At 49.8% G+C, this 26,958-nt stretch overlaps 1 protein-coding gene across 22 annotated transcripts in view; it reads right to left on the bottom strand.

The window, feature by feature from the left end:
- Shank2 (SH3 and multiple ankyrin repeat domains 2) overlaps positions 1-26,958 on the bottom strand; it is a 441,204-nt gene that overhangs the window by 231,583 nt on the left and 182,663 nt on the right. For 18 of the 22 annotated variants that reach the window (XM_076914200.1, XM_034510387.2, XM_076914238.1 and 15 more), the window contains one exon: positions 3,675-3,993. In XM_076914200.1, coding sequence (XP_076770315.1) covers positions 3,675-3,993 — 319 coding nt within the window. Of the gene's footprint in view, positions 1-3,674; positions 3,994-7,836; positions 8,341-26,958 lie in introns of those variants that run through there. The other 4 variants (XM_034510392.2, XM_076914267.1, XM_076914283.1 and 1 more) reach the window with 2 other exon arrangements.

Raw genomic sequence — 26,958 nt, 5'->3', positions numbered from 1 at the left:
AAAAAACAAGAAAGCCTGTACCTCAAGGGAAGGTGTTTTATAAACTGTGTCCTCCTGCCCAGGGGCTATGCTCTCCTTATGGCAGCCTTGAGCAACAGCAGAGCCATGGCCCCAGGTAAGGGGTAACCTCAGACAGCTGGCCTGAGAAACTAAGCTAGGACACACACAGTGAGAATGGTTCAGCAGTTCCCCAGCCCTGGCATCTATGGTTCCTTCATGTTCTGGCCAAGAGCAGCCAGATGGAGCACCAGCTGACTTGCTTTAGTCCAAGGGTTAGATTGCTGGAGACTCAGTACCAGAAAGCCAATGTTCTATTCTGTGGGGTGACTGGGAAGGATGAATTGGGCCATTTCCCAGCTCCCCTGTATGAACGGGAACTACCCACACACTGAGCTCCCTCCATTCATTCCCTCTTCCTCAGTTACTCATTCATTTATTCATCACTTCCCAGGTGGCCCATTGCAGGGCAGCACACACATCTGAAGATGGGAGAAGCCACACAGGCTTTCAAGTGAACTGGAGTGGACTCCAACTGGGTGAGGTTTCTGCTGAGACCAGGTTGACAACCAAAGTCAAAGTCTGAGTGCACACAGGCAGGCCTGTCTGAGCTAGGGTGGGAGTCAGGCAGTGCAAATGAGGCCTTGGAAGGTGTCTGAAGGAACACACAGTAAGGTAGATCCTAGGGCACCATGGTTGTGGCAATAGGGTGGTACTGAAGTGGCACAAGGACAGAGGTGGGACACTGGATAAGGAGGTTCTGTGGTTGGTCTTGGGAAGGTGTGGGGCAGAGCTGATGTGTAAAGTCAAAGAATTCCAGATATGGTCAGGAAGAGTCACCTGCCAGACACCTGCTGAAATCAGTGTCTCCCTGGGAAAGGCCTGGGATAATGGAAGCTGCGAGAACTCCTAGCTGGGGTTTGGACATAGCCAATATCATACCCAGCCTTGAACTCCAGCTGCATTACCATCCATCATTGCTATACCTACAGACTACAGGTGCCATCCTGTTCTTTTCTGGCTATTGAAAACTTAGAGAAAACTAAGCAAGCACATGAGGTTTGTGCCAGGCACTTTAGTCTATCCTGCCTCCAGCTACCCATCCCTAGGAGCTATGACAGGGACAAGGACTCACCATCGTTCAATAGGCCCATGACATTGGCACAAAAAAGACTTCTTCAGGAGGGGTATAGGATACAAGGTGCAACAATCAGCCTTCAGTGGGCAGATCCATTATATCTTTAAGAGTGACTAGAGTAAGGGGCCCATCCAATTCACAGGTAGGAAGTACATATATACCCCTACTGTGTTGACAGTGGAGGAGTACCTCCTTTGTGTGGATGGCCAACAAGCCCTTAATGGCTCCAAGTGGGTGGGTCAGGGCTCTGACTGTATGCAAGGCCAACTCTAGAGTCCTCTACCCTGAAATAATGGCTTCTCTGTAACTCCTGCATCCTGAGAGCCGTGGCCTGCCAGGGTAGCCACTCTGCAGACTATACAAGGAGAAGGGCTGTCTGAATCTGGATTTCACAAGCAGCCAGGATGTGTACCTGTTCCAACAAAAAATATCCTTCACTTGGCCCGGCCTCCTTCAGTCATAAATCTGGTAATCTTACCCACACTGTTCTGTTGGTGTCCTGGTGACATGCTATCACACATTGGGTGTATGTGACAAGCAGATGTCTAGGGAGATCTCAACTCAATTAAAACATGCGCGCACGGGCATGCGCATGCACACAGGCGCACACACACACACACCCTCCATCCCTCCCTCTCCTTCTCTCTTTTTTTCCTATCTCTGTTAACCCAGCCCAGGAATCAGGATAGAAGTCAGGGGACAGAGCCCTTTCTTCTCTTTGCTGAGATAACCATGTCTCACTCCACCGAGTGCAGGATTCGGTGTGCACGTCCACATGTTCCTATAGACCCAGAGAGAGAAATACAGGTAGACAAAGGATAGAGCCACAGGGACATCTAACTGTCACCCTCAGATCCATGTCTGGTAGGTTGGGATGTACAGGCAAGGCGGTTACCCCAGAATAGACTAGAGCCTGCAGGGGAAATACTAGAGTGGCCTGTGCTTTCTGAAATCTGAGGGACATACAGAGTTTTCTATGGACTCTGGTACCTTGCTCTACAATGTGAGGCCCTTGTCTCAAATGAGTGTCTTTTTGTGATACCAACTGAGGAACTGGCTTTTCCTGGGGTAATGGATGATGATGATGCCAATGTCACCATCCTCACCACACGACCTGAAACCCCAGAGATGGGTGGGGTTGGAAAGGGCAGTATGTCTCTGATGGACACAGCTTATGAGTGGCTCATGATACCACTGTCTTCCTAGGGATCTTACCAGCCCCTCTGCTTTCTGCCAAAGCTAAAGTTACTTAGGACAAATGAGACAGTAGTGAAACGTCCCCATGAGGAGTACAGCCAGACCCCCCTGTGATGCTGAGTAATCTTCCACATCTGGGCAACTGAGGGAGGACCTGGGAGTGTACTGGATGCCCCAACCACCTCCCAGGGTTCCCATATGGTAAATGCAAGTTTCCCAGGATTGTGACTCAGCTGTGCCTCTAGGTGCCACTAGAGGGTGCCGCCTCTGGAGAGGTGAACACAGAGACTCAAACCTGTGCTATGTAGGCACAGGGCAGAGACTGCAGACACTCACGCTCTGTGCACACTGCTTCCGACCCTTTCTGGGCCAGCCTGTATCAGGCAGGGCAGGGCAAAAGAAAAATCAAAAGGGAGACTGAGGAAGGGAAGACAAAAGATAGTAGAAAAAGGAGAGTGGAAGTAATCCCCAGTGAAGACATTGCTTTGACAGGTCCACATTCCACCATCCCCCACTGCCCACCACAAGGATCACAGGAAGACAGTGAAACCATTCCCTGCTGCCCCAAAATCTCTCTGATGGCCTCCAAATATAGCCTCAAGGCCTCCATAATCGACTGATCCCTGTGAGTCTCTTCTCTTTGCTAAGAAACTCAGGAAGGCAGAGGTGTGCTCAGGAGCTGGACATAGAAACCCAGGCTCCTCCTGGCTATGCAGGTCGGAAGCCTCTTTTCTAGGGAAGGTCCAGACTATGATGCCCTGAGTGGTCCCCTCAGCCTGCCCAATTCTAGCCTGTCACTTGGGGCTGCTTCAGAGGTAGATGGAGAGGCTTTGAGCCCCTGCCATGCTGGGCAGACACAGTTCACATTTGTAACATAAGCCAAGGCTGCTGGAGACATGGCTGGTCTCTTGTGCTGTAACATGCCTCTGAGCTTTGTTGTTTTGTTTTTGTTTGTTTGTTTGTTTTGCTTTTTTTTTCTTTTCTGCTCCAGGCTCAGATTTCTCATTGCTATGAGGATGTGGCCACTAGTTTGGGCACAGTATGTATGTGACAGACGAGAGTGTTGGGATAGCACTCAGCACAGACTGTACTCTCTGCTCTGACTGCCTAAGGCCCTTTCACTTCAAGGACCAAGAAGTCAAGGCACTGGAAAGGACATAAGGCCCCTGCACAGCTCAGCTTTCCTCACCCCTGCATTAGAAGCACTAGGCTAAGCAGAGAAGCCCCAGGCTCAGAAGGCAGAATTCAGCCTAAGTGTTTTCTGGGGCAGCCTGAATTGAGCAGCATGTATGGTTAATCATCTCCCATGGAGACCCCTGCCCATTACCCAGTTTCTTCTTACCCCACATGCCAATGTGGCTGTGGCCTCTTGCCATCCTCACCAGTGCCACCCAGCCTGTTGAGTGAGGGGGAGCGGCTGCGGGGCCCAGGGGCGTAGCTTCCAAGGCTCTTTGTGGCTCCATCAGGTTTGCTGGGTGTCTGCTGCAGCAGCTGGGGTGAGAGGCTTCGGTGGGAGGTGGCTGCGGAGCAGACAGCCCATTCAGGTGCACCAGCATTGAGGTTGTTGTCACTATTGGAACGCAGAAGAACTCTGGGGGCGGCCAATGTGTTGGGGGGCCGCCGCCTGCGGTTGGAATAAGCTGGGGCCTCTCGGAAGGGCACTGGGTTGAGGAGAAAAAGAGAGAGGCAGATGAGTAATGTCAGGAGACAGGGACACAGGAAGGCCAGGGCTGCATGCATTCACGCCCCATGCAAGCCAGGGATGGCCCTGAGGACTTGGTACAGGATCTGAGTGGTGCTGGGCTCCCCAAGGCCTGGATCACCCCCCAACATGAACACAGAGAAACACTGAGATAGTTAATGTCTCCAGTACATGGAAGCTCAAACGAGGACCCCAATGGAAGGGACTCAAGGTCTGACTTTCCATTGAGCCAGCCCATGCCTTCAGCAGGGAGACACAGCCATAAGACATGTAAGGATGGGCTTCTGTTGCTGGAATTATTAAAAATGAATCCACGCTATTGCCAGCAACAGGCTTCCCAATGTCACCAAGCATTAGGGCATTGCATGACTCAGGAGCATCCCCTAAAAATCTGAACTTGACCTCTGTGGGCAGAGCTATGTACCCAAAGTTCTTACACTAGGGTATACAACCCAGGACCTCAGGATGCAACACATGTGTGGAGAGGTCCTTTATAGGGATAACTATGCTAAAATGAGTCATGAGGATGATCTCATGTGATAACAATAACCAGGATCCTGAGACTTAGGAACTGTATCCTAGACATGAGGATACAGAGAAGATATCATCTGTAAGCCACAGATAGACCTCAGGGAACCAGCCCCGGGTCATTTTAATCTTGAATAGTCAGAATCCAATATGAGGAATAATGGATATTTCATCTTTATGCATTCAGGTCTATAGCCTTGGTCACAGGGAAAGCCAGTCACCTCTGCCCCCAATCTCTTAGGTATAAGAGGCCACAACACCCTCAGAATCTTCCCTTTTTCCTCTCAGAAAGTGGAGCCTAGCATCATGTGGCAGCAGCAGGTGGTCCCACTTCACTGGGTGTCTCATAGAAAGGTCTAGACAGAACTGGGTCCTCACACTCTTGAGCCCAATATGTCTGGGAACTCAGATAAGGAAAACCTGGGCACCTTCAGGTATGGTGTTCACACTGCACTCACAGTAGATACCTTCACCTTGATGGCCAGAGATACTACACACCCCTAGCCTCTTAATTGATACCCAGTGAAGCCTGGCTATAGGATTTCTGCCCCTAAATCCTAGGGCTCTATTCTATAAACAGGACCCTATGAAGCTAGAAAAAAACAGGGCTTCCAGGGTAACTGACTTGTGTAAGGGCCCTGACATCAAAGAAGCAGAGCACAACAGTTTAGGGGAGCTGCCCAAGGTCAGGAGTCAGAGGTAGGCACCTCATAGAGAGCTAAGATTCCTGCTCCATCAGAGTCCATGGCTTTCTGCTCATCTGGACAGCCAGAGGATGAGGACATGGGTGGTACTAGAAATAGAACAGAACGGCTCTCACAGATCTTATGGGGCCAGAAGTGGCCCAGCACAGCTCACAGGGACAGAGGTGGCCCTGGAGGAACTCATGGGGACAAAGGTGGCCTAAGCACAGTTCATAGGGACAGAGGTGTCCCTGGAATAACTCACGGGGACAGAGATAGTCCAGACATAACTCAAGAAGTGGCCCTAGCAAACCTCACAAGGATAGAAGTGGTCCTGGAAGAACTCATGGGGACGGAGCTAGCATCAATCCTGCTCACAGGGACAGAGTGGCCTTGGCAGACATTCTAGGGACAGAGCCCCAGCATAGTTCACAGGGACAGAGATGGCAGAGGTGGTTCTGACAGTCTTCTTTCAGATCAGCTGTGACCCACCCAGGACAATGCTCCTTTTTCCTAGGAATCAGAGCTAGATGCTAAGCTAGGGTGAGAGGCTGCTGGGCTTGGGACTTGTGTGATATATGGAGGGAGTCCTCATCTCTCCAGTGGGCAGCAGCATGTGTCATGCGCCCTGCTTTCTCTGCAAGCTTTTGATAAGAAAAGATGGTCAGCAAACCTCCTGGCTATGTGCGATCTTGCTCCCAGTTTCTTCAGCATGTGACACACAGGGGCTGGTCAGGGACAGACCAGGAACACCAAAGGCTGGTAGTGTCTTCCCTGAAGCCTGTGCTCTTAAAGAGCTAGGCCTACAGCCCACCTCCAAAAGAGCCATAGCCAGGTTAGGCCACCAAGTGTACTTGACTGGGCACAAAAAAAAAAGCCTTTGCTGATGACACTGCCAGAGCAGGGCCTTGAGAAATCTCAGAGTATTCACCATGGAGCCAACCAGGGAGTCTGTGGTGATCTTGGGACTTACGGAGGTGGAGGATTTTAAAGGCCTTGTAAAGGACAGGTGACCTCACAGTCTCAGTCTTATCTGCCACTTACTGAGATCAGGGGCTGGAGGGCTGTTTTGGTGTGAAAGCCAAAAGGCCAGCAGACATGGAAAGGACAAATAGTGCCTATACCTTAGGGCTTCTGGGAGTACCCCATGGGTGAGGCATGTAGAGGGTACCAAACAGCCCCAAGCCCTGGACATGCTGGCACCCTGCAACTGTGCGTCTATGGAGTCACCTAGCCCTAAGAGTACAGTTGATGGCAGTTCTGACTGTTTAACCAGTAAGGTATTAATACCCTTAATAGCAAAGTGAGGGGACGTGAGGGCACTTAATACCCTGCCCATTGCAAAGATAGACTCCATAGGAAAGAAAGGTCCACAAGAAGAAGAATGGAGATAGCATTACTTAACACTCTAGCCCATGGCTGCAATTCATGCTCTTCGTGGGTTATAAAAATCGAAGTCTCACGTGACAAATTTTGGTAAGCCTCATCAGAAAAAGAAGAGGATCTATTCTATACCCATTTTGAAGAGCCTGGGTCTGCAGAAGGAAGGAGTGGGCAGGGTGTCTTCATGCAGGCGAAGCCACACAGGCAGGGTCATAGAACAAAACAGCCGGGACATTTTATACACATTTCACCCCGAAGACCAGGCAAGTGAGTCAAAGGGACTCACACAAGTAACATTAGAGTGAACGTTTTAATGAAAATCGTCTCGCTTAACGACCAAGCCTCATATCAAATTAGTTTCAAGGCTGCTGAAGTATCTCTGGTGTTTAGTTCACAGCTCGGGTAGGAAGTGAGCTTCCTAATTCCCTTAAAGTCACCTCTTTGGAAACCTGGTTTCATCAGAAAGATAGCGAGCTTGCTATCTGAGAAAACTCTCTGACTGGGACCATACACGCAAATGATGTTTTTTTTTTTTTTTTTTTTTTATGAAAAGTGTTAAAAATAACTCCTTTCCTGTCTGAAAATGATTAATATGCCACCCAACGGTTTCCTTCTTTCAGGCAATCTGCAAGCTCTTAGGTGGGTGGATATTTTCTTAGCTGTCTTACATGCATTTATTTATACAGTTTTTTTTCCTTCCCTACAATAAAAATCATACAAGGTATGGTAAAGAGAAATTCTTCATGCACCCCATGGTTTTGCAACCCAGGGACAGCCAGGCAGAACTGGCAAGTGGCACCAGAAGAGGATGCCTTGGGTGCATCCAGCCATGTGCCCTGACCCTACTTAGCAGGTGCTCACAGCCTCCAGGTGACTGGAAGACAAAAACAAAAACTTCTTTTATTTTCCCCAAAACCTAGTTTCCCAATGTGTCCCCCTGGCATAAGCTCTCTGGATGAGATGTTCTGGAATGCAGTTCTGTCAGAGGCTGGTAGCTCAGGAACACACTAAAATACAAAGGCACCTTCATCTGTGTTAATCTTCCAGACCTGACTAGAGCCAAACCGTATCACAAAGCTGGGGCAATTATTCCTTGAGCGATGAACCGCAACCAGCAATTTGAGGAGGCACCCGAGTCCCCTCTCCCCCAAGAAGCAGCCCACAGCTGCTCACTAGACACCCCACGCTTCCTACAGCTTTCTCCTTACCTTCCTTCTTGGTGAAGGCATTTAACAAAGACTTCATTTTCCCTGTGACTTTGGCAGCGGTCCGCTCATTATATAACCCTCTCGGCGGGCAGGAAGGCTAGGCGCGCAGCCCAGCCCCTCGGAGCTGGCGCGGCTGGGACCCGGCGAGCAGTGGCGGGCGTCTGGGCGCTCTGCAGCCCCGAGCATCGCTGGGCATGCCAGACCCAGCGTGCTGGTGACAAAGCCCACCCCATATTCTGTCTGTCAGCTGGGAAGCAACTGTGCGCAGACTGAGGCTGCTCTCAGAGCCGGCTACCTCTGGCGGTGATCCTCATGTGAGCAGTGCCGCTCTGCTGGGAGAGCAAGCAGGGCATCGGGGAGGCAGCACCACGCAGGGTTAACATGGAGCAGGCGATTGCGCGCGAGCTGGCGGCCAGGAGACACCGGGAGGCATTTGTGAGCCGGAGCCCCAGTTATCCAAGGAAACCCGGCTGCTGCTGGGTGCTCCGTGCGCCTGTGGCTAAATATAAAGTACTGTGCTTTTTCTATTTTTTTTTTTTTTTTTTTTTTTTTTTTTTTTTTTTTTTTTTTTACATTTTGTTTAAAGAAGAAGCCAAGTCTATTTGTCAGCTAGCAGATGTGGTAAGAAAGTCAAGAGAGAAATATCCACAATTCAGTCAAGTCACTAAAAGATCCCTGACACCCCAGTAGGCATTGCCAGGATTCAGGAATTCTGACAGTGACCTATTTCCCTTTGAAAGAATCAGATACAAGTGGCATTATTTCTCTGGCCCTCCCCATCCTGATAATGACCCTGGAAAAGCAGGACTCCGCCCCCTGCTGCTTACTTTTGCTTTGTGGGGGAATGGGAAATAATAACTGGGAAAGTATTCAGAGGTGAAGCATCCTAATATGGGGCAGCTGGCAAAAATGGGCCCTTCAGAGCTGTTTCCCCATGTGTTTCTGGCATTCACACCCCAACAGAAGTCAAGCAAGAGAAGCTCTCCCCTTCTCACCTCGAGAAAGTTCTGTCTGTATAGCAAACAAAGGGAGTGCAGAGTGTGGGCAGAGGGAGGGCGCTCGCTGCTGTGCCCTGCAGTGGGTGGGACAGGGAATGATTCCCTCACCAGAGTGAGGGTGCTTCCAGAGGAGGAGGGAGTGCGAGGGTCAGGCTCTGCAAGGGCCATCTACCACTAGGGCAGCAATTAAGAGTGTGCTTTGCTTCTGCGGTTGCCAAGAGAACAGCTTCCCAAACCAGAGGGTTGGGGGAGAAAAGGAAAAGGAAGAGACAGGAAAAAGCAACTGGAACACTGAATTCAATCCCATATGGTCGACACAGTTTATGTCAACAAAAATGGCGGTGTAAGGAAGAGGAGGCTGGCGTGCCGTGCCCGAGCAGTGGCACCTTCCTTCCTCAGCACACTTGGGATCCCAGGCACTCTCAGAATGGTCGATCCTGTGCCAGGCGTTGTCTGGGAAGAAAAAGACTGTGCCTGATTCACTATGTGTGTCTGTGTGTGAGCTTCGTGTCGGCTGAGCATTTAAACATCATCTCCATTGGGCCCACACGGTTCGTCAGCAATGTCAAAACCGCCCGTGTGACATCCTCCCCTGTAGTATCACAGCCGGTGGCATCAAAACGGCTGGCTTAGAGATGGAGCGGCTGTCTAAGGCTCGATGCCTCATCATGCATGTGGCCTCCGTGGCACATTCCAGGCAATGTTGAGCAGCTTTTAGGAGGACCTCTGCCTGTGGCATCACCCACAAGGATCCATCTTTTAAGTAGGAACTCGAGATACCTTTTCTGGGTAGGCTTCAACATGGTGGTTTCTAGATCATGAAGCACTTGGCTGGAGGCCATATTGGGATGGTGACACCAGTGTCCACAAATACAGGAAGCCCCACTCCAGAGGCCAGGGACCCTGCCAGTTATACCCACAAACCACATGGGCTCGGGGGGCTTGCCAGAGCTCTGGGGACTCTCTGAGACACCAGCGATGCTCAGTGATTGCTCCATCTGTTGGGATCAATATCTTCCAGAAAGCACAAAGCTGCATCTGAGCCTAGTTTCCCTGCTACCCACTGCTCTGGCATCTCCTTGGCCACTGTATGGCATAGAGAATGTGTGCCTACAACTGGATGGTAAAGCTAGAAGCCAGGCTTTGTGCCACAGTCATCCTTCCCACCAGAATACCGTACATCTGACACTGACCTCTGGTGGAGGTTGTGGGGGGAGGCCTCTTCCCAGGAGGGCGGCGTGACACCTCACACCTTTTTTTGAATGAAGGAGATGACAGAACATGACAGAACTTTCTTTTCCACACTGGGCCTCTGACCTCAGATATGTCAAAAGAGTGAGGATCAAGCAGGTTCCTGTCCCATCTTCTCTAGAGCAAACTCCAGCAAGGCAGCAATGTCACAGCCCCCAGCCGCCATCACCACCAGCTATAGATGAGCTAGCTGCCCTTTTGGATGTGCTTGTTCACAATAGAAACTGCCGTGGAGGTGTGCAGAACCCTGAGCTGTCCAATAAGAAGAGCTGAGAATATCACAAGCAGAACCATGTCTCTACCCAGTTCCCTCAGTGCCAACTAGACCCAACCCCAAATCCAATGTCCCATCAGGCTGTGGAGAGTGAACTGTGCTAGCCGGAAGAGCAACAGGTACAGGGCACAGGCAGCATGTCCAGGTAGGGGAAACCAACCAGGCTACGGATAGGAGATGATGTGACAAAGGACCCCACAGTATAATCCCACACCTGAGGACGCTCTCTTCAGACACCTTTAGTTGTTTTTTAAACACGGGTGCAATGTATTTTGGTCATATTCATCCCAAGGGCCCCTCCACCTCCTCTTAGCATACAAGTTCAGATCCTACGTTCCCTAGTTAAAGATCAGAGTCCAATTAGTGTTGCCTATGTGTGCAGGGGTATGGAGCCATCCACCAGAACATGGGCTACCTACCAGTGGCTGCTCTCTCCCCCAGCAGCCATCCACTGCCAATAGACCTTCAGCTGGGGGCGGGGGGTTCATGAGTTCCTTCCCGTCCATACTGGAATTCTGGCTGGCTTGGTCTTGTAGAGGTCTGATACAGGTAACCACAGTGCTATGAGTTCATGGGAGCAACGGCCGTGTCATGTCCCCATGGTGCCATTTCACAAGGCTCCACATATCCTCCAGCTTTGCATTCTTTCCTCTCTTCCTTCTGTGCTGTTCCCTGAGCCTTGGTGGGGGCGTGGGACAGCAGTGCAGAGAAGTTATTACAGAGGTCTCACACAGGGCTGGATTGCTACAGAGGTCCCATGCAGGACTGGATTGTTCATTACAGTCACTTAATTCTCTGAACTGCCAGTTATGAGTTTGCATTTGCCACTGTCCACTGCTAAATGAAGCTTCTTTGACAAGGCTGAGAACAGTTCAGCTTAGAGCTGGGGTGACCACGTGTATTGACTGTGACAAGCAGGATTGTGGACAGGTGGGCTAGAGGCTGTGTGAGCCTTTGTAGTGATCTGGGCAGACAGAATCCTGGATACTTGGCCTGGGATAGGCTCTGCTATGGAGAGGTGGAGGTGCCTCCTGCTGTACCCTGAGAATTCCTGCTGGGGCAGTGGGGATACCCCCCCCCACAAACATGCTGTCCTTGAATATCCCCAGCAACAAAGGGGTCTCTATCTTCATGCAGTGATTCTTGTTGTCAAAGGCAGGTCATGGCACCTTACCCCAAGGAGATGTTAACTCTGTACCCCACCAATGAATCTCTTCTCCTGGCTTCAGACGGCAAACAAACACAGGGGTGTTTATTTTATCTCTCCTCTTATAACGTTACTGCAGCCTGTGGCCTCCCAGCATGCATGGCTGGCAGAACATCAGCTGCATGTGAACGACGCTCCCATACAAGCAGCTGTGGTTTGGCTTCCACTGCTATGGCTCTGTGCTCACAGGTCTGTCAACAGACAGTGAGCCCAAGTCCTCCTCTCCTGGCACAGACCTGTCTATGCCATCCCCTGGGGTCTTCCACCCTGGTGACCAAGGTCCCTACTACCAACTCAGGATTCTCTGGAAAGTCGGGATGGTGCTAACTGAGGCTGGCAGCAAGCCTGCAGAGCCCTGGGAAATACTGGTAGCATCTCTAAGGACACCGGAAACTATAGAGCAGGAATTAAAAATTAAAATTAAGCGAGAGATAAAATCCAAAAGCTTTTTCTCTTCAAGACTGCTAGAGATTCTTTATTCACAGTGCTTTTTCATGAGAGGGTCTGAGATTTCTGGAATGTTCTGGGGGCATCCCCATCCTGGGTTCCCTGAGATTACCCACAGAACTCTCTAGAGCTTTGCAAAGGTTGTATAAAGTACCTGGGTCCTGGAGGTACCAGGACACCCTGCCTCGACATTATGTGAAGACACCATGGTCCAACACCAACTTCCTCATTTCTTTTTTGTTCTTAGAGAGAAGGCCTCACTACAAAGCTAAGCCTGGCCTAGAGCTTAACCATCCTCCTGCCTCAGCCTCCTGGATGTTCACTCCCACACCCACAAGCTTTCTCCCCATCAACCTGATTTTATTCTAGATGACAGGACAGTACATGATGTTCAGATGGCAGAGAGCACAAATCTAGACCCCTACCCATGGACTCTAGTCCTGCAGGGAGGTGAGTACCATCAGTATCTGGGACCACTCAATGTCCATGCATGCTTGTAAAAATGTCAGATTGTGGATCCGTTTCCAGAAAGAGAATAACCCCAAAGTGAGCCCCACACCACCATTTTCTCTCCATTCCACAGCCTGCATGGCCAACAGCCTGTGTCCCTACACCCACCCTGGTCGTGGGACTTCCTCTCAGAGACTCACTAAGCCCTTCATTTCCATGTCTTTTGACAGCTGCCTGACAACAGGCTGAAAATAATTTTACTTCTTGTACAAAAAAAGGCTCTCTGTGCATCAGAACATTTTGAGGCTCTCAAGTCCTGGCAGGGAGGACATGGCAGGTGCTACAAGCACGTGGTGAGACTCGGAAGTGCTTACTGCTGATGACAAGCGTGTCTCCCCTTGCTGTGGTTTCAGTGTGTGGGGGCATGCATGTGGGAGCTGGACTGTGTGGGCTGGGGCACTGTCCTCTGCAACCATGGTAGTGATACTACCTGCTCAGGCAGTCCCTTTTCCTCAGTTTCCCCCACCAGCAGAACTGGAGGAATTTGGCAATTCCCAGTACTGGCTGTGGGGTTACCTGAGTTCATGTGTTCAGGGCAAAACAAAGTGTTCCCACACACAGCACTCTGGAAAAGAACTACCCAGTGGGGAGTAAGGCTCTGTGACCCCAGAAAAGCCACCCTCTTCTTTGTACTTGTTTCTGTATAAAAGGATGTCCCTGGAGCTTCCTCATGAGAGGTGGCAAGAGTTCAAGTGTTTCTATTTGCAACAGTACTGTCAGCACTGGCTGAGTAATATGTGTCATTAGAACATGTGTAATGGAGTCCGGGGACACAGCTCAGTTCACACCGTGTTTGCTTAGCACGCACAAAGCCCTAGGTTCAATCCCCAGCACAGCATAATGCAGGCACGGTTGATATAAATTTATACCTGCAATCCCAGCACTCAGGAGATGAAGGCAGGTGGATCATGATTTTTAAGCTCCTCAACTACACAGCAAGTTTGAGGCCAGACGGGGCCACAGGACGCCCTGCTTGACAACAACAGCAGGAAGACCCCAACCACACCAAACTATAAGTCATCCGGTGGAAAGGTGGTAGACATACCCAACATAGGCCCTCCTTAGCACGTCCAGATGCCTCTGCTATCTTTCAGGGTGTTACCTCCTCCAAGGCACCTCCCTGGGTGACCCTGTCATTGGAGACACTGTCTGTCAGAATTCCTAGTGAAGCTGTCAGCCCTTTGGGCTTTTCATGTTGCCTGGAGTTGCCAGTGTTTCCTCTTTCCCCTGAAAACTGGGACCTAGAAATTCCCCAAGTGCTGGAAACTAAACGATTGAGTAAAAAATCCAGTCCCCACCCACTGGGTTCCAGGTACAGCAGGCTGGTCTGTCTCCAGTCCTATTTAAGTGACATGAGGCAACAGCCAGCCCGTGGCCCTGCCCCACCCCTACACAGGGCTGCCCCACTCCATCAAGGGCTTATGCTGAGGCATGCCACGCTGACACACCAAACAGGGGACTGGGGACCTGGGAAGGCCTGTGCAAGAGGGCTCTGACAGGGTTGTCATTTGAACAGGAGCACCAGAACTCAGTTCCCAGAATCCTTTTGGTGTCTTCAGGGTTCCCTGTAACCTTATTTTGCTGGGCGAAAGCTAGAGCCCATCTTTAGCTTCTAATGTCACTTGGACTCACCCATCTGATTGGAAGAGTGAAGAGCATTCTGATACAGGGGAGCACCCTGTGAGGCAGCAGCAGAAAGAGAAGCAGAACTGCATATGTAAATGGCAGGGGCCAGTTTAACTAGGCACTCACTTAGGCCAGGATGGTACTCTCTCAGTCACTGTACATATGGGAGTTCACATCGAACCCCTCCCCCCCTCGCCCCCACCCCAAGCCTCTCTTAGAGAAGAGACCTGCCTCAGCCAGCACAAGGCTATATTCTGAGGATACACTGAGGGTAGGCACTGAGGGCATGCTGGGTATGTGCAGGAGTCTCCATGCTTCCCTTCAGCTGTGGCTAGAGACCTAAAGACACAAAGATCCCATCCCCGTCCCCACCCCCAACCCATGTGGTACCTCTACAGTGGAAGAGAAGAAAATGGGAGATTCTAGAAGCAGCTAGTCAAACTTCCCAGGCTTTGAGGCATAGCATACCTTGATGCCTTGAGGTGGTCCTTATTTTCCCACCTAAGCCTCCTGAGGTTCTATTTCAGGGGCCCTTATTTCAGGGGAGGAGGACAAGGTAGAGAGAGACAGGACTGCAGAGGCAGGAGAGTACCTGAGTTGCTTTCAACACTGACTCAGAGGCTGCTCTGTCTCCTGGTCTAACAGAGGTTCATGGGGAGCTGAAAGGAGAAAGAGAAGCTCCAAAGGATTTCAGTGGCCCACCAGACCCCAACTCCAACAAATTTCAGAAAGGAAATGTACAAGGTGCAGGGTCCTTAACCAGCAGGGTCAGACTGGAGCAGGGAGGCAGAGGCAAACACAACTGGGTAGGTAGAGGCAAGAGCCCATTCTTTGAGCCCATTCCCACCAAACTCAAACCAGCAGACCTCACTTCCTTCTCTAGTAGCTTCAGATAACTGCAATTTAAATATTAGTATCTCCATCTCACAGTAATTGGTGAATGAGTCATTACCCATATAAATAAGGCCAGATATTAAAAGGCATCTCAGCAGTAACATGGGGTTAGTTTTGCACAAAGATGTGGGTGTCTGCGTCTGCGGCGTCTGCACCATTCCTGGCAGGAGCCACTGAGGGGCTCAACTTTTGGAAGGTGTGTGGCACCCAGCATGAGTGGCACTGCTAAGGAGCAGACTTCAGAACTGGCCTGAGCCTGGCTGGACTAGACAGATGCTGAAGGGCCAGGTAGAAACTGGGTAAGAGCCTCTTGCCAGTAACCTTGGTTACATGTCCAGGACCACAGCCAGTGCAAGGGCTCTGGAGGCCTGAGAGAGGTAAGAGAGACTGGAATATATTCTAGAAAGATCCTAGGTGTCAGATGCTGCCCCACCAGCCAGGCCCACCTTGCCCTGCCTGCTCAAGACTGGGTGCTCTATACTCAGACCCTAAGGCATACTCTGATCCCATTCTGGACTCAAACATTACCCCTACTTCCCTTTAAGACTCAGCCAGCACCCCTGTATCAGACCTAGTCTTTTCTCAGCTAGGCCTGTCTCTGAGCCCTGGAAGCTTCTGGTGAACAGAAGGATCAGGTTTTTGGCTTCTACTTCGACCTGAAGACCCCCACCTGTCCAGCTCCCCCAAGAGAGCCCTAGAGTCCTGCCTTCCTACAGGAACCCTTCCCCCAAGATGGAAGGACGCCCGAAGGTCCCCTGTAGACTTCAGAGAGACAAAGATAGCCGTCTGCAGGGAGTAAGTCAATTACCAGCAGCGCTGATTAGCAGAGTACAGTCCTCGGCCTGGGAGCCAAGTCCATGCAGCAGCCCCCACCTTCCCCAGCCTCCAGCCCTGATGGGTCCTTTGGTCCAACTCCTAGGAATTCATGAAATCTAAGCCTAGAGCTAGCAGATGGGCATCCTGGGTCCATGAGTGGTCCAAAGTGGGATTCCAAGATTTCCTTATCTAAAGAGAAGCAAGCCCTAGCCTGCTTCATCCTGAAGGACAGAGAGCTTAGGAAGGGCTTTAGGACCCAGAGAGACTGGACTCATGCTCAGCCTTTCTGGAGATAGGGAACATGTGCCAAACCCACCCAAAGTATGTAGCTCAGCGTCTTCCTTTCACAAGCATGTGGCACGGGCTACCTGCTACCACCCGCCTTGGCAGGAAGCCTTACAAGGTAACCCAGGGACTCCAGAGACTCAGGCAGGTATTCCTCTGCATGGCCAATATATAACAAGGCCTGCATCCTGCATAGGTTACATGCATGGTAGAGAGCTGATCCTCCCATGGCTTGGCTGCTTCTCCATCGTGAGCACACAGGTTGAGCTCTCGGCTGTTAAGGAGAATCAACTCCTGCTGGCCATCATCGTTCTGGTTGGACTCCCTAGGAGCTCTAGGAAGGACTCTGCCTTTAGAGCTTCCCTGACCTACACAGCTACTATTTTCTCCACATAGCACCTCACCACATCCTGGAGAATAAAGGTGGACTGCAGGAGCCAGGGCTGTGCTGAGGGACCACAGTGGCTGTATGACCACTCTGGCTCCATACACAGCAGCTGAGACCATCAAGCATAACCAGAGCAACCAAGCCCTGATACTGAAAGCTAACATCTTCCAGTTTGTGCACTGAAGCCCCTAGTGCTTCATGTGACAGGATTTGTAGAAGGTTGGGGCTAGATGAACCCATGAAGGAGGGCAGTCATGATTCATGGTCTTCTAAAATGAGACACAGTAGAGGTTCTCTCTCCCTCGACTTCTGTGCTGTGTGGTTTTCCACACAATTTCTTGAATTGTCAACTAAATAGTCCTCATTGCTTCTTACAAAGTTAACTTGCCCCTGGCATCATGGGAATGACACAGATGAGCTACTCCAGACATGGTCTAACATCATGTTCTAGCCATTCATTATTTTTCCTCATTGCGTAGATCAGAAACCGAAGTCCTATTATTTAAGAATTCATACTGCATTTCTTCCTGAGCAAAAGATCTGTCTTATTAATTTCAGTATGAAGCCCAGCTCCCTTCAAAGATGCCTTCAAATGTTCATCCAATAAACAAGCAGATATAATGAAGGTTCTTCCCGCTTCACCCTGAGCTTTACTTCATTATGTAAGAGAACTTCTTCTAGAATTCCTTACACCATGAATATTTCTTCCTGCACCTTCTGGAAGGTCTAGGGCAGAGGATGGAGTTGCAGTCATTCTTGTTCTTGTAAACCCACTTCTCAGTGTGGCAAGAGCTTGACAACGGGTGTAAGGGCCTAACAGAAGCAATATGAGGAAGGGAAGGCTTATCTGGGCTCTCTGGGTTAAGGTGCAGTCCATCGTGGTTGGGAAGACATGGCAGCAGCAACATGAAGCAGCCACTCACATCCCACCCACAATCGGGAAGCAGAGAGAGATGAACACTGGTGCTCAGCTCACTTTATCCTTTCCTCTCACTTCTGAACCACAGCCACACTGAGAGTTGGTCTTCACTCCTCAGTTAAACCTCTGTGGAAAAAACCTTCCCAGACACACATGGGGGCGTCTCCTAGATGATTGTATTCACACTGATGATTAAGATTAATGCTCACACATGGCAAAATGCTCTCCTTTGTGTATCTGCTGACTTCTGAGTCAGATGCTGTACAAACTGTATCTGTTATCTGAAGAGTGTTGAGTTTTCTAGCAGTAAATAAAATCACTGGCAGAACATGAACATGAAGCCAGTTACAGGGTTCTTTGGAGGGATTGCTACTGCTTTATTTAGTCTTTGGATGAGGTCTGATTCTAATCTCCCTTCCAGGGATTCCATAGACAGCCCAAGGTGCAAGCTAAGTTCCACCAAGGCAGGCCTCCCCTCTCCACCATTGCCTCTTCAATGGGAACCCCTGACATCTCCCCTGGACTCTTCAAGCTTAAGTTACTGTTTTCCATTGGACCCTTCAGTTCTTCCCCTGCACACATAAGGAGCTCAGGAGCCTGTCAGAGATTTGAGGAAGATTGGGGGGGGGGGAGATTTTGCGGGTGTTCCTCTTTATAAGAACTTTGCTCTTCCACTTCTAGCCATCTAAAAAACTCTGACCCAGTGTCCAGATGGAATCTTCTAGCCAGTGAGATCCCACTATCTGTTAGGGCTTTCCTTGGGGGAATTCCCTTCCGTCAGGGCCCAGAACCTCTATTTATATCTGCTTTAGGCCCCTCAGGTTGGCATTTATGCATACTTCATCACTGTTCCTGGCAGGAGGGTTATGTGACATGAGTGACTTGGCCTCCGACCACAGAGGCAGGAGGGGAAACAGCTTTCCCAGGGCCTCTGCTCTTGTCATGAGGTTTCCTACAACACCAGGAAAGAGCACAGCCATGGAGGGGATTTTACTGCAATAAACAAATCCAACTCTTTCCTATCCAAGGACCCTGGGAGACCTGAGGTGAAGGCTAATGGAAAGGAGGGTTTGCTGTTTACTGTATCAGTCAATCAAAGCTAATAAGGTATAGCAGGGAGTATAGCTCAGTTGGTAAAGTGCTTGCCTGGCATGCACAAAGCCCTGGGTTCCATGCCCAGTATAGTATAAACCAGATGGAGTGACACATGCCCATAATTACAGCACTTGGGAGGTAGACACAGGAAGACCAGGAGTTCAAGGTCATAACTAACTATACGAAGAGTTTGAGGCTAGCCTGGGATAAATGAGTCTGAGACACAGAGACACCCAGAACATAAAATGCTCTTGAGGCTGCTGGGAACTGGTTCTGAGACTCAAATCAACTTCTTCTCACTGGATCCAATGCCCTGTTGAATTTTAGGAACTAAAGAGGCACCATGGCTGATTTAACCTTGAAGCAAATCAATTCCAGGACTGTACTTGTGGTCTAGTTAATATTAGATGCAACTGGAAATCCCTGAAGCCCTGGGACAAACAGGGGATGCTGGGAGGACTGATGAGCAGCATATACAGTCAGAGACGGAAGGCAGGGAGGGCACAGGCCCACATGTTCATGGACCCACGCTGGGTGCTGCTGTGAGCCCTTGCCATGAACTGGGGATGGATTTTATTATTAAAATGCTGGCCCCAGACTCCCTGCCATGGCTTCCCACAATAGAATTGGACTCACTTCTATCACCATGGTATGTTAAGCCAAGAAATGTCCCAACCATTGCATAGAGAGGCTGTTGGGTAGACTCCTTATGGTTACCAGGTAAGTTGACAGACATTTGTGTGTACTTCTGATATACCTACTGCTGTGTGGAAGCCCTGGCTCAAACAGGGGCTAAAATATCCCTTAGAAGGGCCCCAAAGAATGTTCATAGAACTTTGTTTATTGTCTTGCTTGTTCCTTGACTATTTGCATCTATTGTATCACTAGTTCCTCAACCTAGAACTGACCTTAATACTTGCACGTATTTTATACCATTTTAGGTCTAAAAGCAAAAAGAAGGGGGGGGGATGGGATAGGGGGTTTCTAGGGAGGGGAAATGGGAAAAGGGGATGACATCTAAAAATGTAAATAAATAAAATATCTAATAAAAAAGAAAAAAGACAAAGGAAGAAGAAGGAGGAAGAGGAGGAAGAGGAAGAAGAGGAAGAGGAGGAAGAGGAGGAAGAAGAGGGAAAGGAAGAGGAGGAAGAGGATGGAGAAGAAGAGAAGGAGAAGGAAGAGGAGGAAGAAGAAGAGGAGGAGGAAGAGGAGGAGGAAGAGGAGGAGGAGGAGGAGGAGGAGGAGGAGGAGGAGGAGGAGGAGGAGGAGGAGGAGGAGGAGGAGGAAAAGGAGAAAGGCCCCAGAGACAGTCTGGAGGCTCAAGACCAAGGCAGTTACTGAGGAGGTCTTGCAGGATACCTATCCAGGCTTGTCATATGACAAGGATTATCTATGTTCTTGAACCAAGGTACTTATTTCCTGTGGGTCTCTGCATCTTCATGGGTAAATGAGACTTAAGTGAAATGCTCTGTAAAGTCTCTTCTGGCTTTAGGAAGCAGGAAGAACTATGCACAATGGTGGATTTGCAGATATGTGTCAAGAGCTTGCTCACATTCCTTGGTGGGGTATGGGCAGCTCTTCCCAACCAGCTAATGGGATTCTAAGGTTGCAGAGCATATAACTTGAGGTTTATAGAATTTGGCTCCTCCATTCAGCTAGGGGAAGAAGCTAAGACATCCTTAACACTTAAAGAGACACTGCTGGGAGGCCGAGGAGAGAGGTAGCCAGAAAGATCCAACAGTCAGGGAGAGGATGCTGTCCATGTAAGGCTACAGGAAGCTCTCCCTTCAGCCACAAACATTCCCACCAGCCCTCCAAGAAGAGTCCAGGAGGAAGGCCTGCTGCCAGACAGAAGCAACCTACAGACAGTTGTTACAAGGAAGATATGTGCCACCCAGAGACACATTGAAAACAGTCTAGGAGGGTGTACTCCATAAGGCACCTTAAGAGGCTGTCCTAAACTCACTGGTGCATTGGCACTGGATCTAGGCCAGGTCACTTTGATGGGGTCTGAGTGGGACAGCCCTGACATGGGGTCTTATTCACTTGCATAGGGGTAGGACAAGGTGGGAAGAGTATCTTGACATGGAAAGTAACAGAGGTGTAGGCTGCAGTCATTGTGTCTCCCTCTGGCAGTAACTGGAGATGTGGGCACACAAGAGGGAACTTTCTGTCTCCCCAACTGCATTTCACCTTTCATTGAGGGTTTTAGAGAATGACTGGGCTAACGTGACCTCTGCCACTTTGGAATTCTGATGAGGTGTCTATTCCATAATCCTCAGCCTGTTCCAGCAGGTATTGAACATGGAGGACTGGATCTAACAAGTTGTAGATTACCAGTCTATGCTCAGAGCAGGGTAATGAGGAACATGGGACATTCAAGTGGGTGATTTGTTGGTGGAGTTGAAGTAACATTTCATGGGTTCTGGAGAGGCCCTCAGAGGTAGCTGAGCAGGTTTCTGGTGGTCTAGGGAGGGTATGTAGAAGGAGCAATGTCACACACAGAATTATCAACACCTTCAAATTCTTATTTTTTGATCTCTGGCTTCTACCTTGGAAGAAGACCCTTTCCAGGTGTGATTAGGTTAGAATGGGTCACTAGCTTGAGCCCTTGTCACATATTGTTGGGGTTCTTATATTTAGAGGAGGTCAGGATAGGAACACAGAGAGGACAGCCGTATGAGGACATGGGGAGAAAACTCTATGGGCAAAGGAGAGAGGGGTCAGGAGGAGCCAGCCCTGCAAGCTTCCATCCTGAACTTCTGGGATATGGAATGGCAGACATGTGCCACTGAAGCCCCACCTAGGCACTTTTCCAACAGCTCAGGAAGAATGAGGAGTGCACATACACTCCTCAGGGTGGTGTGGTCCATTGCCTTTGAGGTGAAACTCTGGTCCTGGACCAAGTGCTGAAGCCAGAAGCTAGGCTTCTTCTACATGAGCTCTATTTGGGGTTTTGGAACCCATCTTGGGTAGAGGGCCTCATACTATTCCACCTCATCTTGAAGACATAATCTAGTGCTTCTGCACCAACAGCACAGGTCCCCATGGGGTGCAAGCTCCCAAGAGTGTAAGCCTGCACACCTTACCTGTCTGTAGCCAGCCCTCCTTCCATCCCCCGTTCTGGCTGATGGGGCCTTTACCACATCAGACCCATCTCTTTATAGTCTACTTTTACCAACACCCAAGGAGCGCTCCATTTTTCTATCTGGGTCAGCAGCACAATCCAGGAAGTGTACTCTCCCTGCTCGCTGCTACCTGATGTGGCCACACATTTGTCCCAGGAGGGTGGGGGACAGAGATGAAGTTTCCTGCTCGTGAACTTGATCCTTCTGGTATTACTCAGGAGGTGGTTAAAGTGCTGTGTGAGCTTTTACAGATGACATGTCTCCACGTGCAGCAGGGGACAACTCCAGCTTCTAGATAGGGACAGACCTTGAAGTCTGCCTTTCCTTCCCTCACAGCTTTCGGCCCCGTGCCACAGCTCTGTACTGTCCCGTGTGATATTATATAATGTCCCTGGAGGCTTCTCGCTGTCCTTTTTCAGGCCAGGTTCTTCAGAGCTGGGTGAAATGCAATTGGACTCTTTGCTTGATCAGTAGCATGGCCCGGACATCTTTGTGCCTGCGGTGCTTGCTTCTCTGAGTTCTTTCTTCTCGCAGAAGGAAGCCGCAGGCCAAAGGGCCTGAATGTGCTTATGGTTAGTGCAAATGGCATTCCAGGAAGAACTAATTAGCCACTAAGAGTAAATTTTCTCTTAAAAAAAGATATTATAGAGAGACTCGTATACCCTTCTTTTGCCTTTCAGACCATGGAAACAGTAGACCCCCAAGGCATTGGAATTGCCCCAGGAGTCTCACCCTGGGGAGGGAAAGGCTGAAGTCTGGAGCCAGACAGAGGGAGAGCCTGTCTCCCAGAGACCTCCCAGAGTTCTGAGAACTTGTCAGACCTTCTTGCAGGAGAGACTGGAGCGGAGACAGTGATGGGCAGTGATGGGCAGGACCACACCCTGACCAGGACTCTTAGTTCTGCACTCCTCTTAAACTCCCTGTGTTTAAGTTTGATCCTCATGTCCAGACCCTGAAGACAGGCTTGGGAGTCACTTCACCTCTTTGTCCCTCTTCCTAATGCAGCCATATCAAATGGCTCTTCTCTCTGATTTTCACTATTAGCTGTCTCTTTAATTGGCCTACCTAGGATGAGTTAGCAAGTCTGGCCTGTTCAGACCATTAGAGAGAGCCCAGGTTCCAACCCTAAGAGTTCCAGTAACAATGCCAAAGCCAGAGGTCATCCTTCCAGCAGAAGATGGACCATAATCCTGTGATATCAGGCAGGCGTTCCTCTTTCCTGCTCCTGGATCTTCCCCAGGTGAGCAGAAAGCTACCAGCTTAGAAAGTACTATCTACTGGCTGGCTGCTGGCTCTGGTCCTCTTGGGTGACCTCAAGAGAACTGTGATAGGTTTTTGGTGGGTGATGTTGTCTTAGCAACCATGAGCAAGAGTGGGATCCAGTAAGCTCCTACAATTTATAAAGTCTCCTCCCAGAGGCCCAAACCAGGATGGCAGGTAGCACAGTAGGGCCGATGGTGTTGGATACCCATACGGAATAGGATTTATTTGCTCAGTGATAGAGAGAGGCATCACAAAATTAAGAATCACAGGCAGGCCCTTAGTGAATGAATAAACATCTCCCATAATTACAGAGCAGGGGGAAGCAGGAGGAGCAGAACAAAGGCGGAGAGACAAGCGTCCCAGCTGCTTGCTGCAGGGCTGAAAATAGATACCCACTGGAGAAGACTGGACGCCACAGGGCGGAGTTGTCGTCTGTGAGCTTCTTGCAGTCAGACAGCATCAAGAGCAGAGGATGGGAGGGCTGCTGAGGAGGAGACACCTTACCTCAAAAGACATTGGGATAGTCCACACATACGCTGGAAAAGCCTGTCACAGAGGGTGGCCTCAGGGATGCCAGATCCAGAATGACTGAGACTAAGACCAGTGCTGGACTTTTGCCTTCTGGAGGCAAAGCAGGACAGTGAGCTAGAGTCTGCACAGCCTCGGGTTGATTGGCCTCCACGTGTGGAAGTGACAAAGAAGATGGTGGGACTTTTTATAGACGGTGTAAAGCAAAGGCTTCATTCTTCCCGGGTACTCTGTTGGGAGGGGACTCTGAAACCCCAACATCTCAGGTTATTAATCTGTAGGTTAATAGTGAAAATATTGGCCATATGTTCTGGCCAACATGGACTAGCTATTTACAAACTATTTATCTTGGGATCCACACATGCAATATGTCCAGTGTTGGCCTGTCTCATGGCTACAGCAAGATGGGGGAAGACACATTACTATGCCATGACTTCAGGGGGGTGACCTTAGCTTAGAGAGGTTAAACAGCTTGGCTGAGACCTGCAGCTCCACAGTCTGCTCTTGGGGACACCATGACACCATCCTTCCTACCATCTGTAAGACTGTTGGAATGGGACTCACCCTTGAAAAGCGTTTGGTACACACTCCAAATAAGAAACTCTTAAGGACCAGGACAGCTCTGCACATATGAAACTAACCAAGAATTAACCACTGGCATGGAGCCCAACCTGCTCATCTGGGTAGAAACACCTCTCCCCAAAACTTAATGGCTTTACTTGAGGCTCCCACATCACCTCACCAGACTGCCTCTGGACCGTTTTGTGCCCTGTACCCCTCTGTTTGGCATAGACCTATAAGGACCCTGGGGAGATGGAAGCACAGAGCCTGTTCTTAGGGTCTCAGCCTGTGCCAAGCAAGGCCAATTGTCCCTCTAACCAATGCAAGAACAGTCATGTTCACACCTTCCAGTGGACTCTGATGAAACCCTAAGGAAGGGTTCCCCGAATGTGGCCTCACCGAGCAGGGTGGTAGAAGGTTTGGTGGCAGAAGGGCCGCTGCTGTGTTTTTAAGCAAGAAAAGAAATGCCAGGAAGCACAGCCGTCAATCCTCGAATCTGCTGTCAGTGTTAAAAATAGGGGGGATTGTGCCAGGCTGCCAGGCTGCCTGTGAGGAGCCCCGCTCACACCAGCATTTTTAATTAATTTTAAATTGCTCTGGAAAGGGGACAGCACTGAGAACCTGCCAGGGCGTTCCCTCATGCTCAGCAGGAGACTCTGTGCCCCGAAAGTCCCCAGCCCCCAGCTGCAACCTCTGATTAATTCAGCTCACAACTCCAACTCACAAGCCACATCAATGTAGCAGTCTCCGTGGGCTTCAGAAGAGCACTGCCTAGGCCCTCCTGAAGTCTGGCCTCCGGGAGGGGCCCAGAACAGACTCAGGGACTGTTCTTAGTAGAAAGACCAGGTTGGACTGAGGTGACCCCAGGCTGGCCCAGTTTGGAATTCTAGCAAGCTGGGTCAGGTTTGGCCTTTTTTTGTCATGCTAGGAGATGGGGCTGTGCAGGAAGGATGGGCCCAGGTCCATTGCTGTGGCTAAGAGAGTCTGAAGCCCACTAGTCTTCCCACAGGAGACAGGAGAAGGAGGTTCTCTTGGGACAGCACAGTCTTGGTGACAGCAATATCCTTCTCGCTTCCTAAAAAAGGCAGGCAGAAGCCTGGATTGTCATGTGAAATCTCTCAATTTTTAAATACTAGTAAATCATTTCCTTCCCCCTACCCCAAAATCCAAATGTGCCTTACTTATAGTTTAGGATCTGCCCACAAGCCACCAGGAATTGGAGCTGGGTGTTCGAAAGGTAGGACTTGTTTTTCTCTGATGTGCCTAGAAAAGATAAATAAGTATCCCTGTCGATCAGGGCACTCCTGTCAAGCTCAGTGTTCTCAAGGCAGCCCATAGGTGGCCTTAGTGTAGTTTTTCAAGGTTAGTTCCATGGGACCCTGGACACTGGAGGCATGGTGTAATTTAGGTTCCCCAGGGTGTTCAAGGTTAAGTGGCTGTTTCTTACAAGACTTATCGAGATCGTAAGTATTGTCAAGCACACCATGATGCACCTAGAAGCACTGGATTAGGGTAGGTAGAATTGACCCCTGACCTGTGTCTTTCAGAATAGCTGTGAAACTTACTAGAACCTAGACTGTCAAGAGCAAGTAGGTCTGAACCTAACTTAAGGGGCTCAGTCAGAGATACATGCACCTCAATCATGAATGATGTACCAGCTTTGAATGACAGTTGGCACAAGCTCGAACTCGGAACCAGAGCCTCAGAGTATGGAACATGAGCTAAACCCAGGCCACTTGCACCTAGTTGGCTGTTGACCTGCATAGGACTCTGGGAGAGGAGTCCGACAAGCCATGACGACAGGGTCTAAAGCTTCTGCCCAGCAGACAAACACAGGATTCTTAAGAGGGACTCAGCATTACCCAGGAAGGAGTTGGTGGCCTCCTGAGGACCTGGCCTGGACCTTGGCAATGTCAGACTTGGCGCATACAATGTCAGACTTGGTGCAGTCATCAAGGACTAACATCCTCCATCTCCAAAGCCTCCAGGTATCCTCAGTGACATCTCAATACTGCCTCCATTTTCACATGGTTCTTTCCCATTGGGTACTCTGGGCCCTGAACCTAAAATATCCCCATCCCATTTCTCTATAAAAATAGGGCCATTGACTTGGGAGTCACTCTAATTCAATATGAACTCTTTTTAACTGAGTCTACAAAACTGCTTCTAAACAAGCTACATTCCAACATGCTATTGGATGACTCTGGGAAGAAGAGTATCTGTGTCAATAGCCAGCATCATGGGGAGACAAGGCCCCTTTATATGTGCTGCTAAGGACAGGTACCTTGAGCTGCTAGGACATGAGGGCCCTGGCCGTGACCTCCTTGTCTGGACAAACCCTGCATCTACCATGGAGAAGGCTATTCCACCCCTAGCCTGTATAAACAGGCATAGCTTGTCATTTAAGCGAGGCAGTCTGAGCCCTGTCTCCATGGTACTTCCGATGACCCAGTGATATGAGAGGACAGCCAACTGGCTGGCCACCAACAGGTACCCTGGAGGCTCTGGCAGGTTCCATAGCTCCTCACGACTTTACTGCAAGGGCTAATTAAAAACAATGCATGCTACAGTATGTCCCTCCCAAACTCAATCTGGTTCCTCATGGAAAGAACTGGCCCAGAATGCAGGAGTTAGTTTTGCTTCCATAAGCTTCCAGGTCAGAAAGGCTGGTGTTCTGAGCAAATGACCAAAGCTTTAGTTCATCTGAGTCTTAGAAGACATGAAAACCTTAGCTCTTCCCTTCTTGGCTCTCCCACCTCCTCCTGGTGGGGTCCCAGGTTATGTATACTTTACTCTTGACCTCCGCTTCTGTCTACCTATCTGCTTTAAGATCCTCTAGCCTGCAGTTGAACACCAAAGCTGGTACCGCCTCCCTTCCTGAGTCTCCTCTACACACTGTCACACCTGAGTCTCTCCACAAGCTACGGTTACT

Source organism: Arvicanthis niloticus, chromosome 1, assembly GCF_011762505.2.
Source record: "Arvicanthis niloticus isolate mArvNil1 chromosome 1, mArvNil1.pat.X, whole genome shotgun sequence".
Taxonomy (NCBI): Eukaryota; Metazoa; Chordata; class Mammalia; order Rodentia; family Muridae; genus Arvicanthis; species Arvicanthis niloticus.
This window is presented reverse-complemented; position numbering and strand designations above follow the sequence as displayed.